Source organism: Oryx dammah, unplaced genomic scaffold (genome assembly GCF_014754425.2).
Source record: "Oryx dammah isolate SB20612 unplaced genomic scaffold, SCBI_Odam_1.1 HiC_scaffold_14, whole genome shotgun sequence".
In the NCBI taxonomy this organism is placed as follows: Eukaryota; Metazoa; Chordata; class Mammalia; order Artiodactyla; family Bovidae; genus Oryx; species Oryx dammah.
Genome location: NW_024070198.1, coordinates 22767643 through 22788184, shown reverse-complemented (window position 1 = coordinate 22788184; position 20542 = coordinate 22767643). Strand labels below are relative to the sequence as shown.

The 20542-nt window shown below is 42.4% G+C and overlaps 1 protein-coding gene across 2 annotated transcripts in view; it reads right to left on the bottom strand.

Annotated features, from left to right (window-relative positions):
- CNNM2 (cyclin and CBS domain divalent metal cation transport mediator 2) overlaps nucleotides 1-20542 on the bottom strand; it is a 175681-nt gene that overhangs the window by 29357 nt on the left and 125782 nt on the right. For both annotated transcript variants that reach the window (XM_040254324.1, XM_040254325.1), the window contains exons 2-3: nucleotides 4812-4955; nucleotides 1828-1965 (exon numbers count right to left, since the gene is read on the bottom strand). In XM_040254324.1, coding sequence (XP_040110258.1) covers nucleotides 1828-1965; nucleotides 4812-4955 — 282 coding nt within the window. The remainder of the gene's footprint in view (nucleotides 1-1827; nucleotides 1966-4811; nucleotides 4956-20542) is intronic.

Sequence of the window (20542 nt, the reverse complement as noted above, 5' to 3'; positions counted from 1 at the left end):
TTTCTTTTTCAACCTGTCATTGGTTTCAGGTATCATTAAAAAAAAAAAAAAAAAAAAACCTCATTTTCTGACTGACACAAAGGAAAATCAACCAGAAGCAGGCTCCATGACTGCCAGGACACCCTGCAACAGGCCACAAAAGACTGACTGTCCAACAACAGCCAAAGGAAGAAGCAGAGGTCAGGAAGCGTCTAGGCGTGGGTTAGTACCAGGTGCTCAGACGCAGTGCTCACATCTCATTCTCCCATCGACTACCCTGAGAAAGTCTGGAAACAGAGGAAGGGAGAGATTCAGAATAAAAGCAAGGCACGTGCACACATCAACATGCACTCCAGCTTGCTATTTAAAAAAGTAATGTTGGTCTGAAGTGATAAAGATAGTGATTTCATTTAAAACAACAAAATCCCAAGTTACTGACTTAAGGGTGCTATACTGAAAGTGGACTTTATGAGGCAGAAAAGGTAACGTCTAAATTGTGGTTCTTAAATGATGAAGAACAATATTATCAGAAATAAAAAAAAAATAAGTTAAAGATATTTGTTCATATGTCTTAAAAGGTTTTTAATTATGTTATATGTGAGACCTATAGATTCTGCATTAGTTCGGTGACTTTTTTGTAATAACAAAATAAGATAGTACATCACAGAAGTTTTGGAAAATATAGAAAAAGACAAAGAAGAAAATAAACCTATAAACCAACCACTCATAACCATTCTGAGCAATTGGTGAGTATTTCTTTTCCATACCTCACCTAGGCATGAGTGCCATGTAAGTACATGTGTGTGTACACTAAAAAATACAAGGATAATCTTGTGTACACATGGTTTTATACTGTTTCTTCTTACTTTACACTAAGTATTTTCACATGTGATAAATATTATATGATGAGCCTTTTGAGGTATCTGAAAAAATGATCTTAAAGAATGCATAACATTCCATCACGTGGTTGCTGTTAGCCTTCTTTTCAAAATATCTCAAGTACACTGCATTCAGCTGAAAGGCACTGGCTGCCCATCTTGGACACAGACGTCTTCTATAGGCCACTGGGCACTCTCAGATTCTCTCACACTTCTCCCTGGCCAACAGAGCTCACCCTTTGCCTAGAGAGCCATCTGGGGATATGAGCAGGGTCAGTCAGTCTCTCAAATCCGTTCGACCTTGACCTCCCTGGAGCAGTCACTGCCGGCTGGGTTGGTGGTTTTAATAATGTGAACACTTGCCTCCTGGAATGGGCCTGAGTTAACAATCTGCTTTGAAGAGGGCCATCAGGAAATCTATGTCAGAGTTCTGAAGATTTCTGATTTCATTACAACCAGAAAGGGTAAAGACTTAATTTTGAGAATTTATTGTTCTTCACTGCAAATCATAGCACCTGCGTCACCACTGATGTCCAACTGTTCTTCCGAGGCAAGCTGAAGAGAGAGCTAATGCCTGACACACCGAGATGGGGTCTGGGATGCACTGTCCGCCTGCTCCGCCAGCTGGCTCTCCCCTGGACTGAGCTGAAGCGGATGGCCTGGCCTACCGTTCACATGCAGTGTGGCACTAACATTCATCCTTACCTTTCAGACCAATTTTAAGTTACTGGTCCACCCCTGGTAAATGTCTCAGAGGGTTCATGCCGACACTGAACATAGGAGAGGAGAGAATTTAAAAAGAAAAAAACAAAACAAAACAAACAAAACAAAACAAAAAACAAAACACAAAAGTGGCATTACTTATCACCCCAGTTCCCAGGCTCCACCCCCAGCCCACCCCAGTCAGCGGTGGGCGAGAAACTTGCTCCAGGGTTGGCAGAGATTTCAAACTGTGATAAGCGGCACTTGCCTGTTGCTAGGAAACGGTGCATGGCCAAGAGAAGCTGCGGTGATATTTTAACCTTCATCTCGCTGTCTGTTTGCTTAAAGGCAGAAAAATCTTGCTTTCTTTCTCGATGGGCCACTTTCTTTTTCGTTCTGTTATCAGCTGAGGGAGGAATGAGAAAAGGAAAAAGGAAACACATTCCATTAGATCAGGGCTCTTTTTCAACGAAAAATGACATGATATATTGGAAAGGCTAAGCTCGCTCTCCAGATGGTGGGCACGCTACCTGCAAACAGCACGTGGAGAGGGGAGGGACAGAGAACCGTCATCGGATGAGTGCAGCACAGGCGTGCCTATGACACAATCCAGAGTATGAAATCACAGGTAACATGATTAGGAATGGCTGTGGATACACGCTGCGAAGATCTACAGGGCCCTTCTAAGTATTATTAATGGGCAGCTGGGGACAAAAATCCTCCCCTCGTAGAGACTTTACAGCAACAGGACATGAACCCAGAGCGCACACAAGCTCCTGCTACTCAGGCCGCCACAGAGCAGGAAGAAGAGTCATGCTACAGAAGACACAGAGGAGCATGTCCCTGCCTTTAGTGTATCCGTCCCAGCCTCTGCTGAAAAGCACACACACACACACAACCTCGAGAAATGAACAAGAACACTGTCACAGAACAGTGATTATTTGTGACTGATTTTAATATTACCTGTTGATTTTTAATAATATCTGTTGATCTTAGTAACACCACCACAGAGCATGAGACCCTCAAGGTCAAGCAAATACGAAGGAAGTGATTCAGAACAGAGGTCAGCACATTTCTTCTGCAAAGGGCTGGACAGTAAGTATTTCAGGCTCGCGGGCCATGTACGCTCTGTTGCAACTACAACTCTGCTGTTGAGCAAAGAGGAGCCATGTGAAAATGAATTAGCAGGGCTGTGCTGCAGTAAAACGTGATTCCGGATAGGAAATTTTAATTCTGTATCATTTTTACGTGTCACAAAATAATATTCTTTTGACTTTTTAACAACTGAAAAAATGTTAAAAAAAATTTTTTTTTAGCTTGTAAGCTGTAGTTTGCCAATCCTTGATCTTCAAGGTGTCAAATGCAAAGCTTCTGAGTATTTTTCTGGACAAAGTAATGATCAAGAAAAAACTAGATTAGAGACAATTTGCTTGCTTTTCCTAATTGCTTGCTTTCCCCCCTCAAGAATCATGAGTCTTTATATTACCATTTCATGCCTAAGGCAAAACAGTGATGACTAATCAGGCTTGTCCTGGGGAGAAGGCAATCACAACCTGGAATTTTCCTCTGTCCCAAATTCTCTTTAAAGTCAGGCATCAAAAATCAAGGCAAGCATTCTGAATCATTTTCTAATGTCAAAGGTCATCATCATCCCTGAACTGAATCAAGACTATCCTTGAAACACAAGTTCAGTATCTCATTTCAGGAAGCCATGTATGAAATCAGTCTCATCAAGGTTTAAAAGAAGTGAGCTGAAGTGTAAACATAAAAGCGCATAAATGTCTAGATTATCTTTCTTACACTGAGGATTACCCCTGGGAAACACATAAATATGCAGAGACACACTTGGTATTAAACAGTCTCTGTGAGGAAGGATGAAAAGAATGTAAACACACAATTAACAATATTCTCAATTGTGAAAGCTCTGATTATTCTCCAAGAGTCAAAAGGATAAAACACATAGGGATTGGGGTTGTTTAAAAAACACTATACAGATGTGAGGAAAAAAATAAGATCCATTTGGGAAGCAGGTCAAGAGCTAAATATTAATTTTTTTTTTAAGGGTGGATGGAAGACTTTAGTTTTAAAATGAGGGACATTCCCTTTCTAGTAGGCCTGAATAAAATGACTCTGCTTTGAGCAAGGCTGGCTTCGTCCTTGGTGCTCCAGGCCACCTGAACAGTCCCTTTTCCCCTCCAATTCAAGCTTGAAAAGCCCAACAGGACACAAAGAGCCCAAATTCTCCTTCTCTATACCACCTTTGACAGCCCCTAACATCTCAGGCCTTGTGCCATCTTTGGCATTAAGAAACTCTTAAAAGAGTATTACTTTGCCAAGAGTAAGGCTAAGGAAATCCAACAGTTGTGGATTTAATAGGACAGAATGCAGGCTCAACGCCCAGCCCAGGATCGAGCCTGTGTGTGTGCTAAGTCATTTCAGTCATGTTTGACTGTGTGTGACCCTAAGGACTGCAGTGCACCAGTCCATGGGATTCTCCAGGCAAGAGAATCCTGGAGTGGGTTGCCATGCCCTCCCCTCCAGGGGATCTTCCCAATCTAGGGATCGAACCTGCATCTCTTAAACATCTCCTACACTGGCAGGCGGGTTCTTTACCACTAGCGCCACCTGGGAAGCCCCAGCATCAAGCCTACTCCTGGGCAAATAGGTGTGGATACCCACCTTCCCCGATCCAAGCCCACCTCCCAAAAGGCAGAGAAACAGAACGAGAAAGACACGCTTTTATTGTGTACCCTAACCTGTCCTGCTTTTGCTATATACTCCACGGTGACAACACTAACCCAGGAAAACTACGTCTGCAAACTTCATCTCTATCCTGACCCATGGGTACTAGAACAAGGAAATTTCAACAGTTGCTATCCACAAACCCTTCTCAGTTTTTAAGCATTTGAATCATGACTTTAAGTAGAGACAGAAACTTAACTGAAACAATTTGCGTAACTGTGTAAAATGCAAGTCAAGAATGGAGCTCTCTGTTTAGGGCAAATAATGCCCAGCTAGAAGCAGTTGGCTTTTCAAAAAAAAAAAAACACATGGCCAGTTGATATTACAGGACCTGCCTCTTCTTCCTCTGCAGTGGAAGGACTGGTGTATACTTGTAGGTGGTATCCAGCCTACACACACTGTGTGTTATTAGAAACAGTCAACAGCTGGAGAGATGTCAGATGACTCACAAACAACATGGCAAATAAAAGCAAAGGTTTGGGAAAATTATACTCAGGCGACGGTACTCACTGTATAAATCTGTTTCATCTAGAATCTCAGATTTGATGATTTCTTCAATCACATCCTCTAATGTGACAATTCCCAGAACTTCATAAAATGGATCCCCCTCTCCCTCATTGTTTACTCGCTGCACAATAGCCAGGTGAGATTTACCTTTAAAGAAAAGAAAGCAAAGAGGTAATTTTCAGAGGTGATTTTCTGAATTTCCTGAATGAAGTCTTATAAAGGATTATGTTAAAAAACAGCAGCAAACACAGATTCCAGATTATCAAAGTCTACCTTTCAGCATTTAAAAATGGTTTGGAAATGTTTGTCCACAAACAAATGGAAAAGCTTCATGGGCCATCAAAAGTAAGACCAGTTAAGCCAAAACAGCATCATCTATACACCGGGTACCACCATGGTGCCATCTGCTTCTTAATGGAGTTGGTCTCTGGTTATGTCAGCTGTTCCTTTGTGACCATTTAGCAACTGCTGCTTTACCTGAGGACCGCAGTTCTCAAAGAGTGGTCTGTGGACCCCTAGGGGTGCCCAGGACCCTTTTAGGAAAGTCAGAAAGGCCAAATCCTTTTCATTTAGATTACTAAAATGTTCCTGGAGTTTTACACTGTGCTGGTATTTGTACCAATGGTATAAAAGTGCCTCAGCACAAGTCAAGACAGTGGTAGTAGTGGGTCACTACTAGTGGTCACTGTCTTCTCCAACACACAGACACAGACACACAGACACAGACACACACACAGTAAAAGGGGGGAAAATCTGTTCAAGTATCCTTTAAATTAGGAGTCTGGGATTAAAACATACACATTACTATATAAAGGGAACTATAGTCAATATCTTGGGAGAACCTACAATGGAAGAGAATTTTTTAAAGTATATAAAACTGAATCACTTTGCTATACACCGAATTAACAGAACACTGTAAATCAACTGTATTTCAATTAAAAATTGTAAAATAATTCTTTTCCAGAGGGAAAAAAATATCCTTGATGATACAGTAGAAGTAATCAGCTTCATTAAATCTTGATTCCTGGGACCTGTCTTTCCATACTGTACAGGACAAACCAAGAACCATAAAACATTTCTGTTGCATTCTGAAGTATGACAGCTGTTTTGAGGAAAAGGACTCATGCAAATTGAGTTGCAAGTTGAATCAATTTTTTCACCAAACATTTTAAAGAATAACTACCAAGCTATGGTTATTTAGACTTGGATATTGGCAGACATTTTCTTGAAAATGAACATGATGAGTCTATTACATTCAGGAAAACAATAGCAGTGTTCACTGCCAAACATAACATCTGAGCTTTCAAGGGAAAATTAGGATTTCGGGAAACTTGTATCCACCACCGTGAAACTTGAGAGCTTCTCAGTGAAGACTTACCTGATGGAGACAGGTGGCGCTATTAACAAATGTGATTTGTAAAGTACTGAACAATAAAATGTGTCAACAGTTCAAAGATCTGCCTAACTCTGTGAACCAGTATTCTCCAAATGACCGTGGCCATGATGTTACCAAATCATGCATTTATTCAGAATGCAATGCATAACAGTGGATTTTAAAAATCTTTTTATTTTGCAGTAATTTTAGATTTACAGAAAAATGGCAAAGACAGAGTTCTTGTATACCCTTTACTCAGTTTCCCCCTCCCACTATTAACACCTTACTTTACCATGATATATTCATCAAAACTAGAAGTTGACACTGATACAGTAACAGTAAGTATATTCTAGATTTTATTTGGATTTCACCAGTTTTTCCATTAATGTCCTCTTTCTGTTCAAGTATCCAGTCTTGAGGACCACACTGCACTTAGCTGTTGTGTCTTCCCAGATTCCTCTGGTCTGTGACGGTTTCCCAGTCTGCCCTTGTTTTTCATGAGCTTGACAAGCAAGTAGTTCTGGTCAGGTACTCTGTAGAATATCTTCTGATTTGGACATATTTTTCCGATGTTTTTCTCACAATTAGACTGGGGTTATGAGTTTTCTCGTTACAGGACATCGGGGCTCACATCATCACAGGTGACGTTCACGGTGTCTTCACTGCAAAAGTTACCAATTTTTTCCTTGTCCTCATTCTACTCTTTGGAAGCAAGTCATCTGGTCTAGCTCACCCCGAGAGAGGGTGAGGGGTAGGAATTAAGCCCTACTTCTTGGAGTCAGGGAATAGCTATACACATTACTCAGAATTCTTTTGTAAGGAAGATTCTGGACCAAAAGATTTTAATGGAACAGGGCACCACAAGTCCACTGGCATACTTTCAGGTGCTACATTGCAACTAACCTTAAAGAAACTATCACTTGGGGAGTTTGGGGTTATTATCAAAGAACATCCAAATATTCATAAAGGTTATTAAAATACCCCTCCCTTTTCAAATACATATCTGTGTGAGGACAGAGTTTCTTCACATACCTCAATAAAACAGTGTATAGCACAGACTGAATAAAGAAGAGAATCTAGCTGCCCTCCATTTAGCTTGATAATAAACAATACACAGAAAGGCAACCACTACTCTCTTTACTATTCAAGTTTTGGAAAAAGTTAGCTTTAATAAAAATGCTACGTTAACATGTAATGGATTCATGGTTGTCCCTTAAAAATAAGTAAATGTTTAAAATTCCTCAGGTTTAATTTCAAATATAGTAAACATCAAAAAGGAATCCTATAAGAACACATGCTGTGAAACTGACCACTTCTGAATGCGAACTCTAGTATCACCACTTTAGCTACCACCAGCTGTGTGATCAGGACCAAGGCCTACGTAACTTTTCTGAGCCTCAGTCTCCTCTTCTCTAAACCCAGGCTCATGATAACTGCTGCCATGCAGGATTATTGTTAGTATCAGGGATAATGTACCTAGCAAAGGCAGGGACTGGGATCAACTGGGCAATCAATAAATGGTAGCTTATATTAATTTATCAATTCTAAGGCACTATCAACTATTACCAGCTTAGAAAGAAAAAGTCTACTACATTAAATGTGCACTGTGATAGAAACATAAATTACCATATGTAAAATAGATAGCCAGTGGAAATTTGCTCTATGACGCAGAGAACTCAAATCAGGTGCTCTGTGACAACCTAGAGGGGTGGGAGGTGGGAGGGAGGTTAAGAGAGAGGGGACATATGTATATCTATGGCTGATTCATGGTGAGGTATGGCAGAAACCAACACAATATTGTAAAGCAATTATCCTCCAATTAAAATTTAAAAATGAAAAAAGGATGCATTTCAATTTCAAAAAGATCTTTTAAAAATATTAAATTTATCTCATACACCAATAATTGGTTTTCCTAACGCACGGCATGAGGGCAGCTGAGATGTATCCTTAAGCTAAGCCAAGGAGACATGATATCTGGAAACTTCATGATCATTTTAACATTATTTTCTTTAATTGGAGGATAATTGTTTTACAATGCAAATTTCTGCTGCAGGACAACATGAATCAGCTATACGTATTCATGTATCTTTCCCCTTTTGAGCCTCCCCCTACCCAACATATTTTTAAATGACAGGATGAGGTTTTTTTGGAGGCAGTGGGAGTGAGGGCGCGTCATTTAAATAAACTTTACTTCAAACTGGGTGAGTTTGCTCAGACACAACCAGCCAAACTAAAAATACCCTGAAGGCCAGTTCTGATGAAGTTCCCAGCAACTACTCAGAGGCTGGCTTTGGGTCTGTGGGTTCATCTGCCCTTTCTGCTCTGCCTCAGACCCCTTTGCAGGCAACGTTGTCTGGAGACTGAGAAGTTAAGATTGTTAGACAATTAGGCATCCTAACAATCTGCATCCTTAGTGCGCTCACACTCAAAGAATGAAAATATTTTGAGCAAATGAGACTACAAGGGAAACTTATCAGCAACAGATATATAAACACCGCATCAGGTCAAGTCAATTCTAGTCTAGTCAGTTTGGTTAGGTCAGTTTCTCCCATCTGCTTTCCCAAGGACCCAAACATAAGCAGTTAAAAATTCTTGGTGAATGCTGTCTGTCGAAAGTTAAATTCTTTTGCTATTCCCAGCTTGTGATCATTTAAAAGGAATTTTCCAAAGCAAGGTCTAATATTAGACTCAAAATGAAGTTTCCATTCCACTGAGGCGCTATTCTCACCAAAGTAACTACCGCATAATCAGATTGTCTTGGAGCAATTCGTTTAAATGCAGATGGACATACTTGAAATACCAGCTCGATAGCACCAACAGATCTGACTGGAAAAGGCCTTACTCTAGAAATTATTCATGTAAGCTAGGCTTCTTAGATGGAAAATTAAGTTTTCTTCCTAGCTCAGTGTTCCCTTTCACACCCCCACCTCCAATGTTGAAACTTCTTCATCTGCCCCAGAGTCACATATTTTTAGCTTTGGAATTCCTGGTGAGAAGTCTTGTTTTCTAACCTTCTTCCCAGTAAGCAGTACAAAAAAAAAAAAAGATATCCCTCTTCTCTAATCATGCTTTTGGAAGACAGCAATATAAGGTACCTCTTCCTCTACTTAACCATTCACTGCAGGGAGTTCAGCCTTTGGCCTCATCAATGGAACCGTCAAAGGGAAAATATAAACTTATCAAAACAGAAATTTAAAGAACTGAGCTCAAATAACACCATTCTTAACCTGAGCATTGGAGGGATTAAGCCAGGATTGAAAGCAGCGAAGCAATTTTGGGGAAACTAATAAAAGATATTTATAAACCAAAAACTGGAAAAGATTATGAACTGATGGATTCTTAACTTCCAAAGAGAAGAATAAAAACACAGCAATCAGCACAATATGCGATTACAGGCATGAAACAGCACTAAAGCTTTTTAATATAGCTAGATTATATAGAATAAAGCAGACATTGCTGGCACAATTAGGGCTTAGAGACAGCCCTTTGTGGCTAGATATAAGGGGTCTTGCAGTATTCATGTCATTTCAAAGTGTCCTGAAACTTATACCTACAGCCTGTCTCCATCTAGTCTGGTCCTAGATGACTAACGAAATAGTTAAGTCAGACCTAAGAGAATCTATGTAGGCCTCTCCTCAGAGTATAGGGCTCCATAACACATTTCCAGTCAAATTCAGAATTATTAAGTTTACTATGAAATAATCACCTAGATTTTAACTGCTATGTGTTCAAAACAGGGCACTTGCACAGATGAAATTATAATAACATGTCTTCACTGTGAGGTAGGCTAAGTAAAATCAACTATATGCAATAAAACTAGCATCAAATTTCTGCCTCCGCCTGCACTCACTGCTCCCCAAATCAAAGTACTGCGTCATCTCTCAGGAGAATCAGCTCAGAACTGTTGCCGGTTGCCACGCTCGAATCTTTTAACCTTACCACAATGCTAGGCTCAGATTCTGAATGACAGATACCATTTGTATTTTGATAGGGATAATTAACTAGGTAATGATTAGGCTGACAAAGGGTACCTTAACCGCCTGATGAAAATATGGACTCATTTGCTCTCATACAAGTTTGATGTCAATCAAGTGAAATGGAACAGCAGGCAGAGTAACTGAAACACCTAAGGCAGAAAGCCAAGTGAGCAGATGAAGGAGAATGGAATCAGGAAAAACTTGACACAGCTGAGCTAATAACAAGCGACAAGCAGTAGTCCAAACGACCGAGCAATGCGAGTGCAAAGCAGACAGGGTCTTAAAATGCCACTTGAATAGCAGGAAGAAAACAAACAGAAGATTCAACAATGAGAAACTAAAGCCAAACATTTTACGTCTGCCATGGCTGCTGTGCCCCACAGCTGTAGGAGTGCAAGACCCAACAGTTCCCGTGAGGTTGTGCAGCATCATGAGTGCATGTAAGTTGCTTCAGTCGTGTCCAACTCTGCGACCCCATGGACTGTAGCCCACCAGGCTCCTCTGTCCATGGGATTCTCCCCCCAAGAATACTGGAGTGGGCTGCCACACCCACCTCCATAGGATCTTCCTGACCCAGGGACTGAAACCCCATCTTCTGTGTCTCTTACACCACAGGTGGATTCCTTACCACTGAGCCACCAGGGAAGCCCATGGAGTGTTGGAGCCCCCATTAAACAAGGGCATTAGGGCAAGGGGGCATTTGATATGCCTCTGTGTTTAAACATTTCCCAGTTTACCTGACATAAGGATTATAATTCAACAAGTAGGAACCAATAAAGTTCCTAAAAATGAAACTAGTGATAAAATAAAGAAATGCTCTATAAGTTAGAATTCAGGTCCCCCATCACTAAATCAAAACAAGATGGAGGATAGAGTTGAAGGCCATACTTACGATCTCCCAAAGAAACCAGTTTGCATATAGGCCATCAAGGAAGTCGATATACTTAAGTAGCATTAGAGTTAGATTTAGTCTGATGTACAAAAACTGAACACACGAACCAACGCTCTAATGTTTTTGAACATAATGTATAATCCATAAGGTACAATGCTATGTAAGTGTCAATGAACTATAGTCACAAACTCATTCATTCACTCAGTAAATATGTACTGATGTCTACTATATATGCCGCGCTTATACCTCAGGGCACAAAACAAAGCTCTCGCTTTCAAGGAACATTCTAGCAGGGGAGACAAACACTCAGGGAAACAGTATAAATGCATGTCAGACTGTATAAAATGTGTTGTGCAGAACAAAAAAAGCAGAGGCCAAATTATTTAGCTTAGGCTGGCTAGGGAAGGGCCTCCCTAGTAAGGGGACAGTTGAACAATGCTGGAGGGCGTTAAGGAGCCAAATGAAGAAAGTAAGGGGTTGGGGAAGATGTTTCAGGTAGAGGAAACAATGGAGCCCTGGAGAGGAGAGGCCTGGTGTGCTCAAGGGAAAGCAAGCAATGTGGCTGGAGCAGAGTAAGCAGGAGAGAAAGCAGCAAAGATGAGATGGGGGTTGGGGGGGCGGGTTGGCCAGGGTAGTTGGGGATGGGGGGTGGTGCGGATCACATCTCCATCACCAAGACTTTAGCTTTTACTGAAGTGTGTGCGTGTGTGTGTGCTTTGTGTGCAGTTGCTCAGTCCTATCTGACTCTGCGACCCCATGGACTGTAGCCCACCAGGCTCTTCTGTCAATGGATTTTCCAGGCAAGAATACTGGAGTGGGTTGCCATTTCCTACTGCCGGGCATCTTTCTGACCCAGGGATCGTGTGTATAAAATAGATAACTAATGAGAACCTACTGTATAACACAGGGAACTTTACTCAGTGCTCTGTGGTGACCTAAATGGGAAGGAAGTCCAAAAAGTAGTTGGAATCAAGATTGCTGAGAGAAATATCAATAATCTCAGATATGCAGATGACACCACCCTTATAGAGCCTCTTGATGAAAACGAAAGAGGAGAGTGAAAAAGCTGGCCTAAAACTCAACATCAAAAAAGCTAAGATCACGGGATCTGGTCCCATCACTTCATGGCAAATAGATGGGGTAACAATGGAAACAGTGTTTATTTTCAGACAGACTTTATTTTCTTGGGCTCCAAAATCACTGCCACCATGAAATTAACAGACATTTGCTCCTTGGAAGAAAAGTTAGCCTAGACAGCATATTAAAAAGCAGAGACATTACTTTGTCAACAAAGGTCCATATAGTCAAAGCTATGGTTTTTTCAGTATGGATGTCAGCATATTAAAAAGCAGAGACATTACTCTGTCAACAAAGGTCCATATAGTCAAAGCTATGGTTTTTTCAGTATGGTTTTGTCATATATGGATGTCAGAGTTGGACCTGAAAGAAAGCTGAGCGCCGAAGAACTGACGCTTCTGAACTGTGGTGTTGGAGAAAATTCTTGAGAGTCCCTTGGACTGCAAGGAGATCCAACTAGTCAATCCTAAAGGAAATCGGTCCTGAATATTCATTGGAAGGGCTGATGCTGAAGCTGAAGCTCCAATACTCTGGCCAGTTGATACAAAGAACTGACTCATTGGAAAAGACTCTGATGCTGGGAAAGACTGAAGGTAGGAGGAGACAGAAGACAAGATGGTTGGATGACCTCACCGACTCGATGGACAGGAGTTTGAGCAAGTTCTGGGAGTTGGTGATGGACAGGGAAGCCTGGCATGCTACAGTCCATGGGGTTGCAAAGAGTTGGACGGGACTGAGCAACTGAACTGAACTGATATGTGTATGTATAGCTGATTCACTTTGCTGTAGAGCAGAAACTAACACAACATTGCAAAGCAACTATACTCCGATCAAAATTTAAAAAAAAAAAAGTTATTTCAGTGATCTCAGTGACAAGGATGGTGGCCTGGACCAGATGGCAACAATGGAGGGGGTGGGAAGTACTTAGAATCTGGGTGTATATTTTAGATTAGAGCCAACAGGTTTTGCTGATCGACTGAATGTAGGCAGGAGAGGCGGCGACAAGCCAGGGCTGACTCTAGGATTTGGGGGCCTGAGCAGTGGGAAGGATAGAGTTGCCATTTATAGAGGAGGACTGTGGAAGGTACTCGCCTGGAAAGAAGAAATCAGTTCAGTGTTAGACCGGTTAAGTTCAAGATGCCTATTAGACTTCCCAGTGGAAATATCAATCAGGCAATTACATACCTAAGTGCAGAATTCAACAGAGTGTGAGCCATGTGGGTTACAGATGAAGAGTGAGAACTCCCAGAGAAGAAAGGCTAGTGAAGCCAGACACCAGTGGAGATCACCAAGAGAGGTGGTGTGTGCAGCCTGAGCCCAGGGAAGGCCAGCGTCTCTAGGGCAGGAAGTGGAGATACAGTCAAAAAGGAGACTGAGAAGGAGGGGCTGGTGGCTGAGCAGCGAAAAGAGACATTGGTGTTTGGAAGCCAAATTTTTTAAAAAACTACTTCAAGAAGCAGAAAAGTGGTCAACATATCAAAAGATCATGAAAGGTGACTTTGGGAACAAAAGATGTTCAAGATAAGAAAGGTAATAGATGAAGAATCCAAGGATCACCATCTCAGTGCGCAATCCATGCGATTCCCACAACATCCTTCCTTCTTCAAACAAGGACAAATACACTGGCCTGTTTCTGCCAGGGCACCTTCGCCTGAGAGCAAAGACCTGTGTCTTTAGGCAGAGTCTTTGTCCTTCCTTAGTAACACCTCCTTCTTCTAAGTGCCACCTCTGGAAATAGTGCCATTGGAGCTCCAATCACCCAGCCTTAAAACTCTGAGTCACCTTTGCCTCTTTTCTCCAGATCTTTTTTTCTTGAATGTGAAGTCAAGTGGGCCTTAGAAAGCATCACTATGAACAAAGCTAGTGGAGGTGATGGAATTCCAGTTGAGCTATTTCAAATCCTGAAAGATGATGCTGTGAAAGTGCTGCACTCAATATGCCAGCAAATTTGGGAAACTCAGCAGTGGCCACAGGACTGGAAAAGGTCAGTTTTCATTCCAATCCCAAAGAAAGGCAATTCAAAAGAATGCTCAAACTACCGCACAATTGCACTCATCTCACATGCTAGTAAAGTAATGCTCAAAATTCTCCAAGCCAGGCTTCAGCAATACATGAACCATGAACTCCCTGATGTTCAAGCTGGTTTTAGAAAAGGCAGAGGAACCAGAGATCAAATTGCCAACTCCCACTGGATCATGGAAAAAGCAAGAGAGTTCCAGAAAAACATCTATTTCTGCTTTATTGACTATGCCAATGCCTTTGACTGTGTGGATCACAATAAACTGTGGAAAATTCTGAAAGAGATGGGACTACCAGACCACCTGACCTGCCTCTTGAGAAATCTGTATGCCGGTCAGGAAGCAACAGTTAGAACTGGACATGGAACAACAGACTGGTTCCAAATAGGAAAAGGAGTACGTCAAGGCTGTATATTGTCACCCTGCTTATTTAACTTCTATGCAAAGTACATCATGAGAAATGCTGGGCTGGAAGAAGCACAAGCTGGAATCAAGATTGCCGGGAGAAATATCAATAATCTCAGATATGCAGATGACACCATCCTTATGGCAGAAAGTGAAGAGGAGCTAAAGAGCCTCTTGATGAAAATGAAAGAGGAGAGCGAAAAAGTTGGCTTAAAGCTCAACATTCAGAAAACGAAGATCATGGCATCTGGTCCCATCACTTCATGGGAAATAGGTGGGGAAACAGTAGAAACAGTGTCAGACTTTATTTTTGGGGGCTCCAAAATCACTGCAGATGGTGATTGCAGCCATGAAATTAAAAGACGCTTACTCCTTGGAAGAAAAGTTATGACCAACCTAGATAGTATATTCAAAAGCAGAGACATTACTTTGCCGACTAAGGTCCATCTAGTCAAGGCTATGGTTTTTCCAGTGGTCATGTATGGATGTGAGAGTTGGACTGTGAAGAAGGCTGAGCACCAAAGAACTGATGCTTTTGAACTGTGGTGTTGGACAAGACTCTTGAGGGTCCCTTGGACTGCAAGGAGATCCAACCAGTCCATTCTGAAGGAGATCAGCCCTGGGATTTCTTTGGAAGGAATGATGCTAAAGCTGAAACTCCAATACTTTGGCCACCTCATGCGAAGAGTTGACTCATTGGAAAAGACTCTGATGCTGGGAGGGATTGGGGGCAGGAGGAGAAGGGGACGACAGAGGATGAGATGGCTGGATGGCATCACCAACTCGATGGACGTGAGTCTGAGTGAATTCTGGGAGTTGGTGATGGACAGGGAGGCCTGGCGTGCTACGATTCATGGGGTCAAGAGTCGGACACAACTGAGCGACTGAACTGAACTTTGAATGAAGAGTGAATGAATGAATATAAACCTACTTACAATAACATGTAGAGGCACTGAGTGCAGCAGTGCCTGCATGGGACCTTTTGAAGGAGGTCGCCATTATCTTCAGTATCTCCACCAAGGCCTCAGGTCAAATAGCAGGGAGGGCCCATCAATAGAAAAGTGGATTACAGATTTGCTGAGCATGGCCCTGTCCATCAGAACAAGACCCAGTTTCCCTCTCAGTCAGTCTCTCCCATCAGGAAGCTTCTATAAGCCTCTTATCCTTCTCCATCAGAGGGCAGACTGAAAACCACAACCACAGAAAACTAACCAATCTGATCACATGGACCACAGCCTTATCTAACTTAATGAAACTATGAGCAATGCCATGTAGGGCCACCCAAGACGGACGGGTCATGGTAGAGAGTTCTGACAAAACCTGGTCCACTGGAGAAGGGAATGGCAAACCACTTCAGTATTCTTGGCTTGAGAACCCCATGAACAGTATGAAAAGGCAAACAGATAGGACACTGAAAGATGAACTTTCCAGTACACTACTGGAGATCAGTGGAGAAATAACTCTGGAAAAAATGGAGAGACAGAGCCAAAGCAAAAACACCACCCAGTTGTGGATGTGACTGGTGATGGAAGTAAAGTCTGATGCTGTATAGAGCAATATTGCATAGGAACATGGAGTGTTAGGTCCATGAATCAAGGAAAATTGGAAGTGGTCAAACAAGAGATGGCAAGAGTGAACATTGACATCTTAGGAATCAGCGAACTAAAATGGACTGGAATGGGTGAATTTAACTCAGATGACCATTATATCTACTACTATGGGCAAGAATCGCTTAGAAGAAATGGAGTAGCCATCATAGTCAACAAGAGTCCAAAATGCAGTCCTTGGGTCCAATCTCAAAAACGACAGAATGATCTCTGTTTGTTTCTAAGGCAAACCATTCAATATCACGGCAATCCAAGTCTATGCCCTGACGAGTAATGCTGAAGAAGCTGAAGTTGAATGGCTCTGTGAAGACCTACAAGACCTTCTAGAACTAACACCCAAAAAAGATGTTCTTTTCATTATAGTGGACTGGAATGCAAAAGTAGGAAGTCAAGAGATACCTGGAGTAACAGGCAAATGTGGCCTTGGAGTACAAAATGAAGCAGGGCAAAGGCCAACAGTTTTGCCAAGAGAATGCACTGGTCATAGCAAACACCCTCTTCCAACAACACAAGAGAAGACTCTACACATGGGCATCATCAGATGTTCAACACTGAAATTAGATCAATTATATTCTTTGCAGCCAAAGATGGAAAAGCTTTACACAGTCAGCAAAAACAAGAATGGGAGCTGACTGTGGCTCAGATCATGAACTCCTTATTGCCAAATTCAGACTTAAATTGAAGAAAGTACAGAAAATCACTAGACCATTTGGGTATGACCTAAATTGAATCCCTTACAATTATACAGTGGAAGTGAGAAATAGATTCAAGGAATTAGATCTGATACACAGAGTGCCTGAAAAACTATGGACAGAGGTTCATGACATTGTACAGGAGGCAGGGATCAATACCATCCCCAAGAAAAAGAAATGCAAAAAGGCAAAATGGTTGTCTGAGGAGGCCTTACAAATAGCTGTGAAAAGAGGAGAAGCGAAACGCAAAGGAGAAAAGGAAAGATATACCCATTTGAATGCAGAGTTCCAAAGAATAGCAAGGAGAGATAACAAAGCCTTCCTCAGTGATCAATGCAAAGAAATAGAGGAAAACAATAGAATGGGAAAGACTAGAGATCTCTTCAGGAAAATTAGAGATACCAAGGGAACATTTCATGCAAAGATGGGCTCGATAAAAGACAGAAATGGTATGGACCTAACAGAAGCAGAAGATACAAAGAAGAGGTAGCAAGAATACACAAGAGAATTATACAAAAGAGATCTTCATGACCCAGATAATCACGATGGTGTGATCACTCACCTAAAGCCAGACATCCCGGAATGTGAAGTCAAGTGGGCCTTAGGAAACATCATTACGAACAAAGCTAGTGGAAGTGATGGAATTCCAGAGGAGCTATTTCAAATCCTAAAAGATGATGCTGTGAAAGTGCTGCAGTCATATGCCCACAAATTTAGAAAACTCAGCAGTGGCCACAGGACTGGAAAAGGTCAGTTTTCATTCCAATCCCAAAGAAAGGCAATGCCAAAGAATGCTCAAACGACTGCACAATTGCACTCATCTCACACGCTAGTAAAGTAATGCTCAAAATTCTCCAAGCCAGGCTTCAGCAATACGTGAACCATGAACTTCCAGATGTTCAAGCTGGTTTTAGAAAAGGTAGAGGAACCAGAGATCAAATTGCCAACATCTGTTGGATCACTGAAAAAGCAAGAGAGTTCCAGAAAAACATCTACTTCTGCTTTATTGACCATGCCAAAGCCTTTGACTGTGCAGATCACAATAAACTATGGAAAATTCTGAAAGAGATGGGAATACCAGACCACCTGACCTGCCTCCTGAGAAAACTGTATGCAGATCAAGAAGCAACAGTTAGAAATGGACATGGAACAACAGACTGGTTCCAAATAGGAAAAGGAGTACGTCAAGGCTGTATATTGTCACCATGCTTATTTAACTTCTATGCAGAGTACATCATGAGAAATGCTGGGCTGGAAGAAGCACAAGCTGGAATCAAGATTGCCGGGAGAAATATCAATAACCTCAGATATGCAGATGACACCACCCTTATGGCAGAAAGTGAAGAACTAAAGAACCTCTGGATGAAAGTAAAAGAGTGAAAAAGTTGGCTTAAAACTCAACATTCAAAAAACTAAGATCATGACATCTGGTCCTATCACTTCATGGCAAACAGATGGGGAAACAGTGACAGACTTTATTTTGGGGGGCTTCAAAATCACTGCAGATGGTGACTGCAGCCATGAAATTAAAAGATGCTTGCTCCTTGGAAGAAAAGTTATGACCAACCTAGACAGCATATTCAAAAGCAGAGACATTACTTTGCCCACAAAGGTCCATCTAGTCAAGGCTATGGATTTTCCAGTAGTCATGTATGGATGTGAGAGTTGGACTATAAAGAAAGCTGAGCACAGAATTGATGCTTTTGAACTGTGGTGTTGGAGAAGACTCTTGAGAGTCCCTTGGATTGCAAGAAGATTCAACCAGTCAATCCTAAAGGAAATCAGTCCTGAATATTCATTGGAAGGACTGATGTTGAAGCTGAAGCTCCAATACGCTGGCCACTTGATGAGAACGGATTCATTGGAAAAGACTCTGTTGCTGGGAAAGACTGAAGGCAGGAGGAGGGGACGACGGAGGATGAGATGGTTGGATGGCATCAGCGACTTAATGGACACGAACTTGAGTACACTCCACGAGTTGGCGACGGACAGGGAGGCCTGGGGTGCTGCAGTCCATGGGGTCACAAAGAGTCGAACACTACTGAGCGACTGAACTGAAGAATAAAATGTAGAAGACACACAGTTCAATGAGCAGTTACAGAACTACCACCCACGAGGGACGAAAGGGGTCAGGAGGCGGGAGCAGGAATGGGGAACAGGAGGTGCTAGAAGAAGTCACTAAGGAAGGTGAGCAGACCTAGGCAGGTTCCAAGGAGGAACACAGCCTACTTGTGGCCTCTTCACTAGGATCTCCTTTACTTTGTTAATGGCAGGTCTGCCCAGAATAGACATCCTGGTGGTCCAGGAACATATTATTTCCTGGTGACTGAGTGCCAATACAACCTCAGAGCAAGGGAGGCAATGCTCTTGCTCCAGTTAGCCTATGCGGAATACTGTGTTCAGGTCTGGGCCTCTTTATTTTATGAGGCAAACTGAGAAGAGAACTGCCAAGATCTCGTAAGATGTATGAACTATGGCACATGAGGAGGAAATGGAGGCTAGAGACATTGAGCCTGAAGAGAAACCTGGCCGGGGTGAGCAGGACAGAGGCCTTCAAATCTCTGAAATGGAAAGCGAGCCTTTGGTTCTGTGCCTCCTCGCCGGACCACCTCCTCAACCAACTCACACCTCAGTCACCACAAGGCTGTCTCCCCTTCTGAGATCATCAACAACGCCTAGATGACAGGGACCCCTGTGTTCTTCATCTTTGTATTACTCTTCATCCGCAGGCCCCACCAAGTCTAGCATAATACCTAACACCCTCCCAGACACAAAGGTAATCCTTACTAAACCACAATATAACCCTATCATTCTACAACTCAAAAGTGCTCACTTCCCTTCAATGACTGAATTTAAAAGAAAATGTCGAGTAGGGTTCAAAGGCCGTCAAGATCCTGGTCCTTAACTGCCTGGTCTTTCCCTCTTCTGATCTCCAACATACATACTCCTCTTAGGGCTTCCCTGGGGGCTCAGATGGTAAAGAATCCACCTGCAATGTGGAGACCTGGATGCGATCCCTGGGGTGGGAAGGTCCCCTGGAGGAGGGCATGGCAACCCACTCTAGTGTTCTTGCCTGGAGAATCCCGTGGACAGAAGAGCCTGGCGGGCTACAGTCCATGGGGTTGCAGAGTCAGACACGACTGAGCGACTAAGCACACATACTCTTATGTTCTTCTTGCCCAGCCAATCAAATGACTTGATTTTCTCCAACTGTAACCTCCATGGTTTCATTCATCCCCACAGAACACATAGGAAGGAACCTCTCCTCAGGGGAAGGGGACAAAGATCACAGTGGCCCAAGCCCTGCACGCGCAACCCCCAGGGCTGCCCCTACCTCGGCCAGACTGTGTCGTATCACATCCACACCTAACTTCTGCCAAAGCCGCACCTGGACTCCAGGAATGCCTGTGTCTCTACACCCAGACTACATTTTTTTTTAAACTTTTCATTTTATATTGGAGTATAGCCAGCTAACAATGCTATGGTAGTTTCAGGTGCAGAGCAAAGCAACTCAGCCAAACATACACATGTATCCATTCTCCCCCAAATTCCCCTCCCATCCAGGCTGCCACACTCATATTACTCTTAACAGTAGATACGTCCTTATCCTACCCCTCTCCCTCTCAACAAGTGCAAAACCAAAAGAAAAAGAAACCCTGGATTACAAGCTATATTATACAAAACAGCTAAT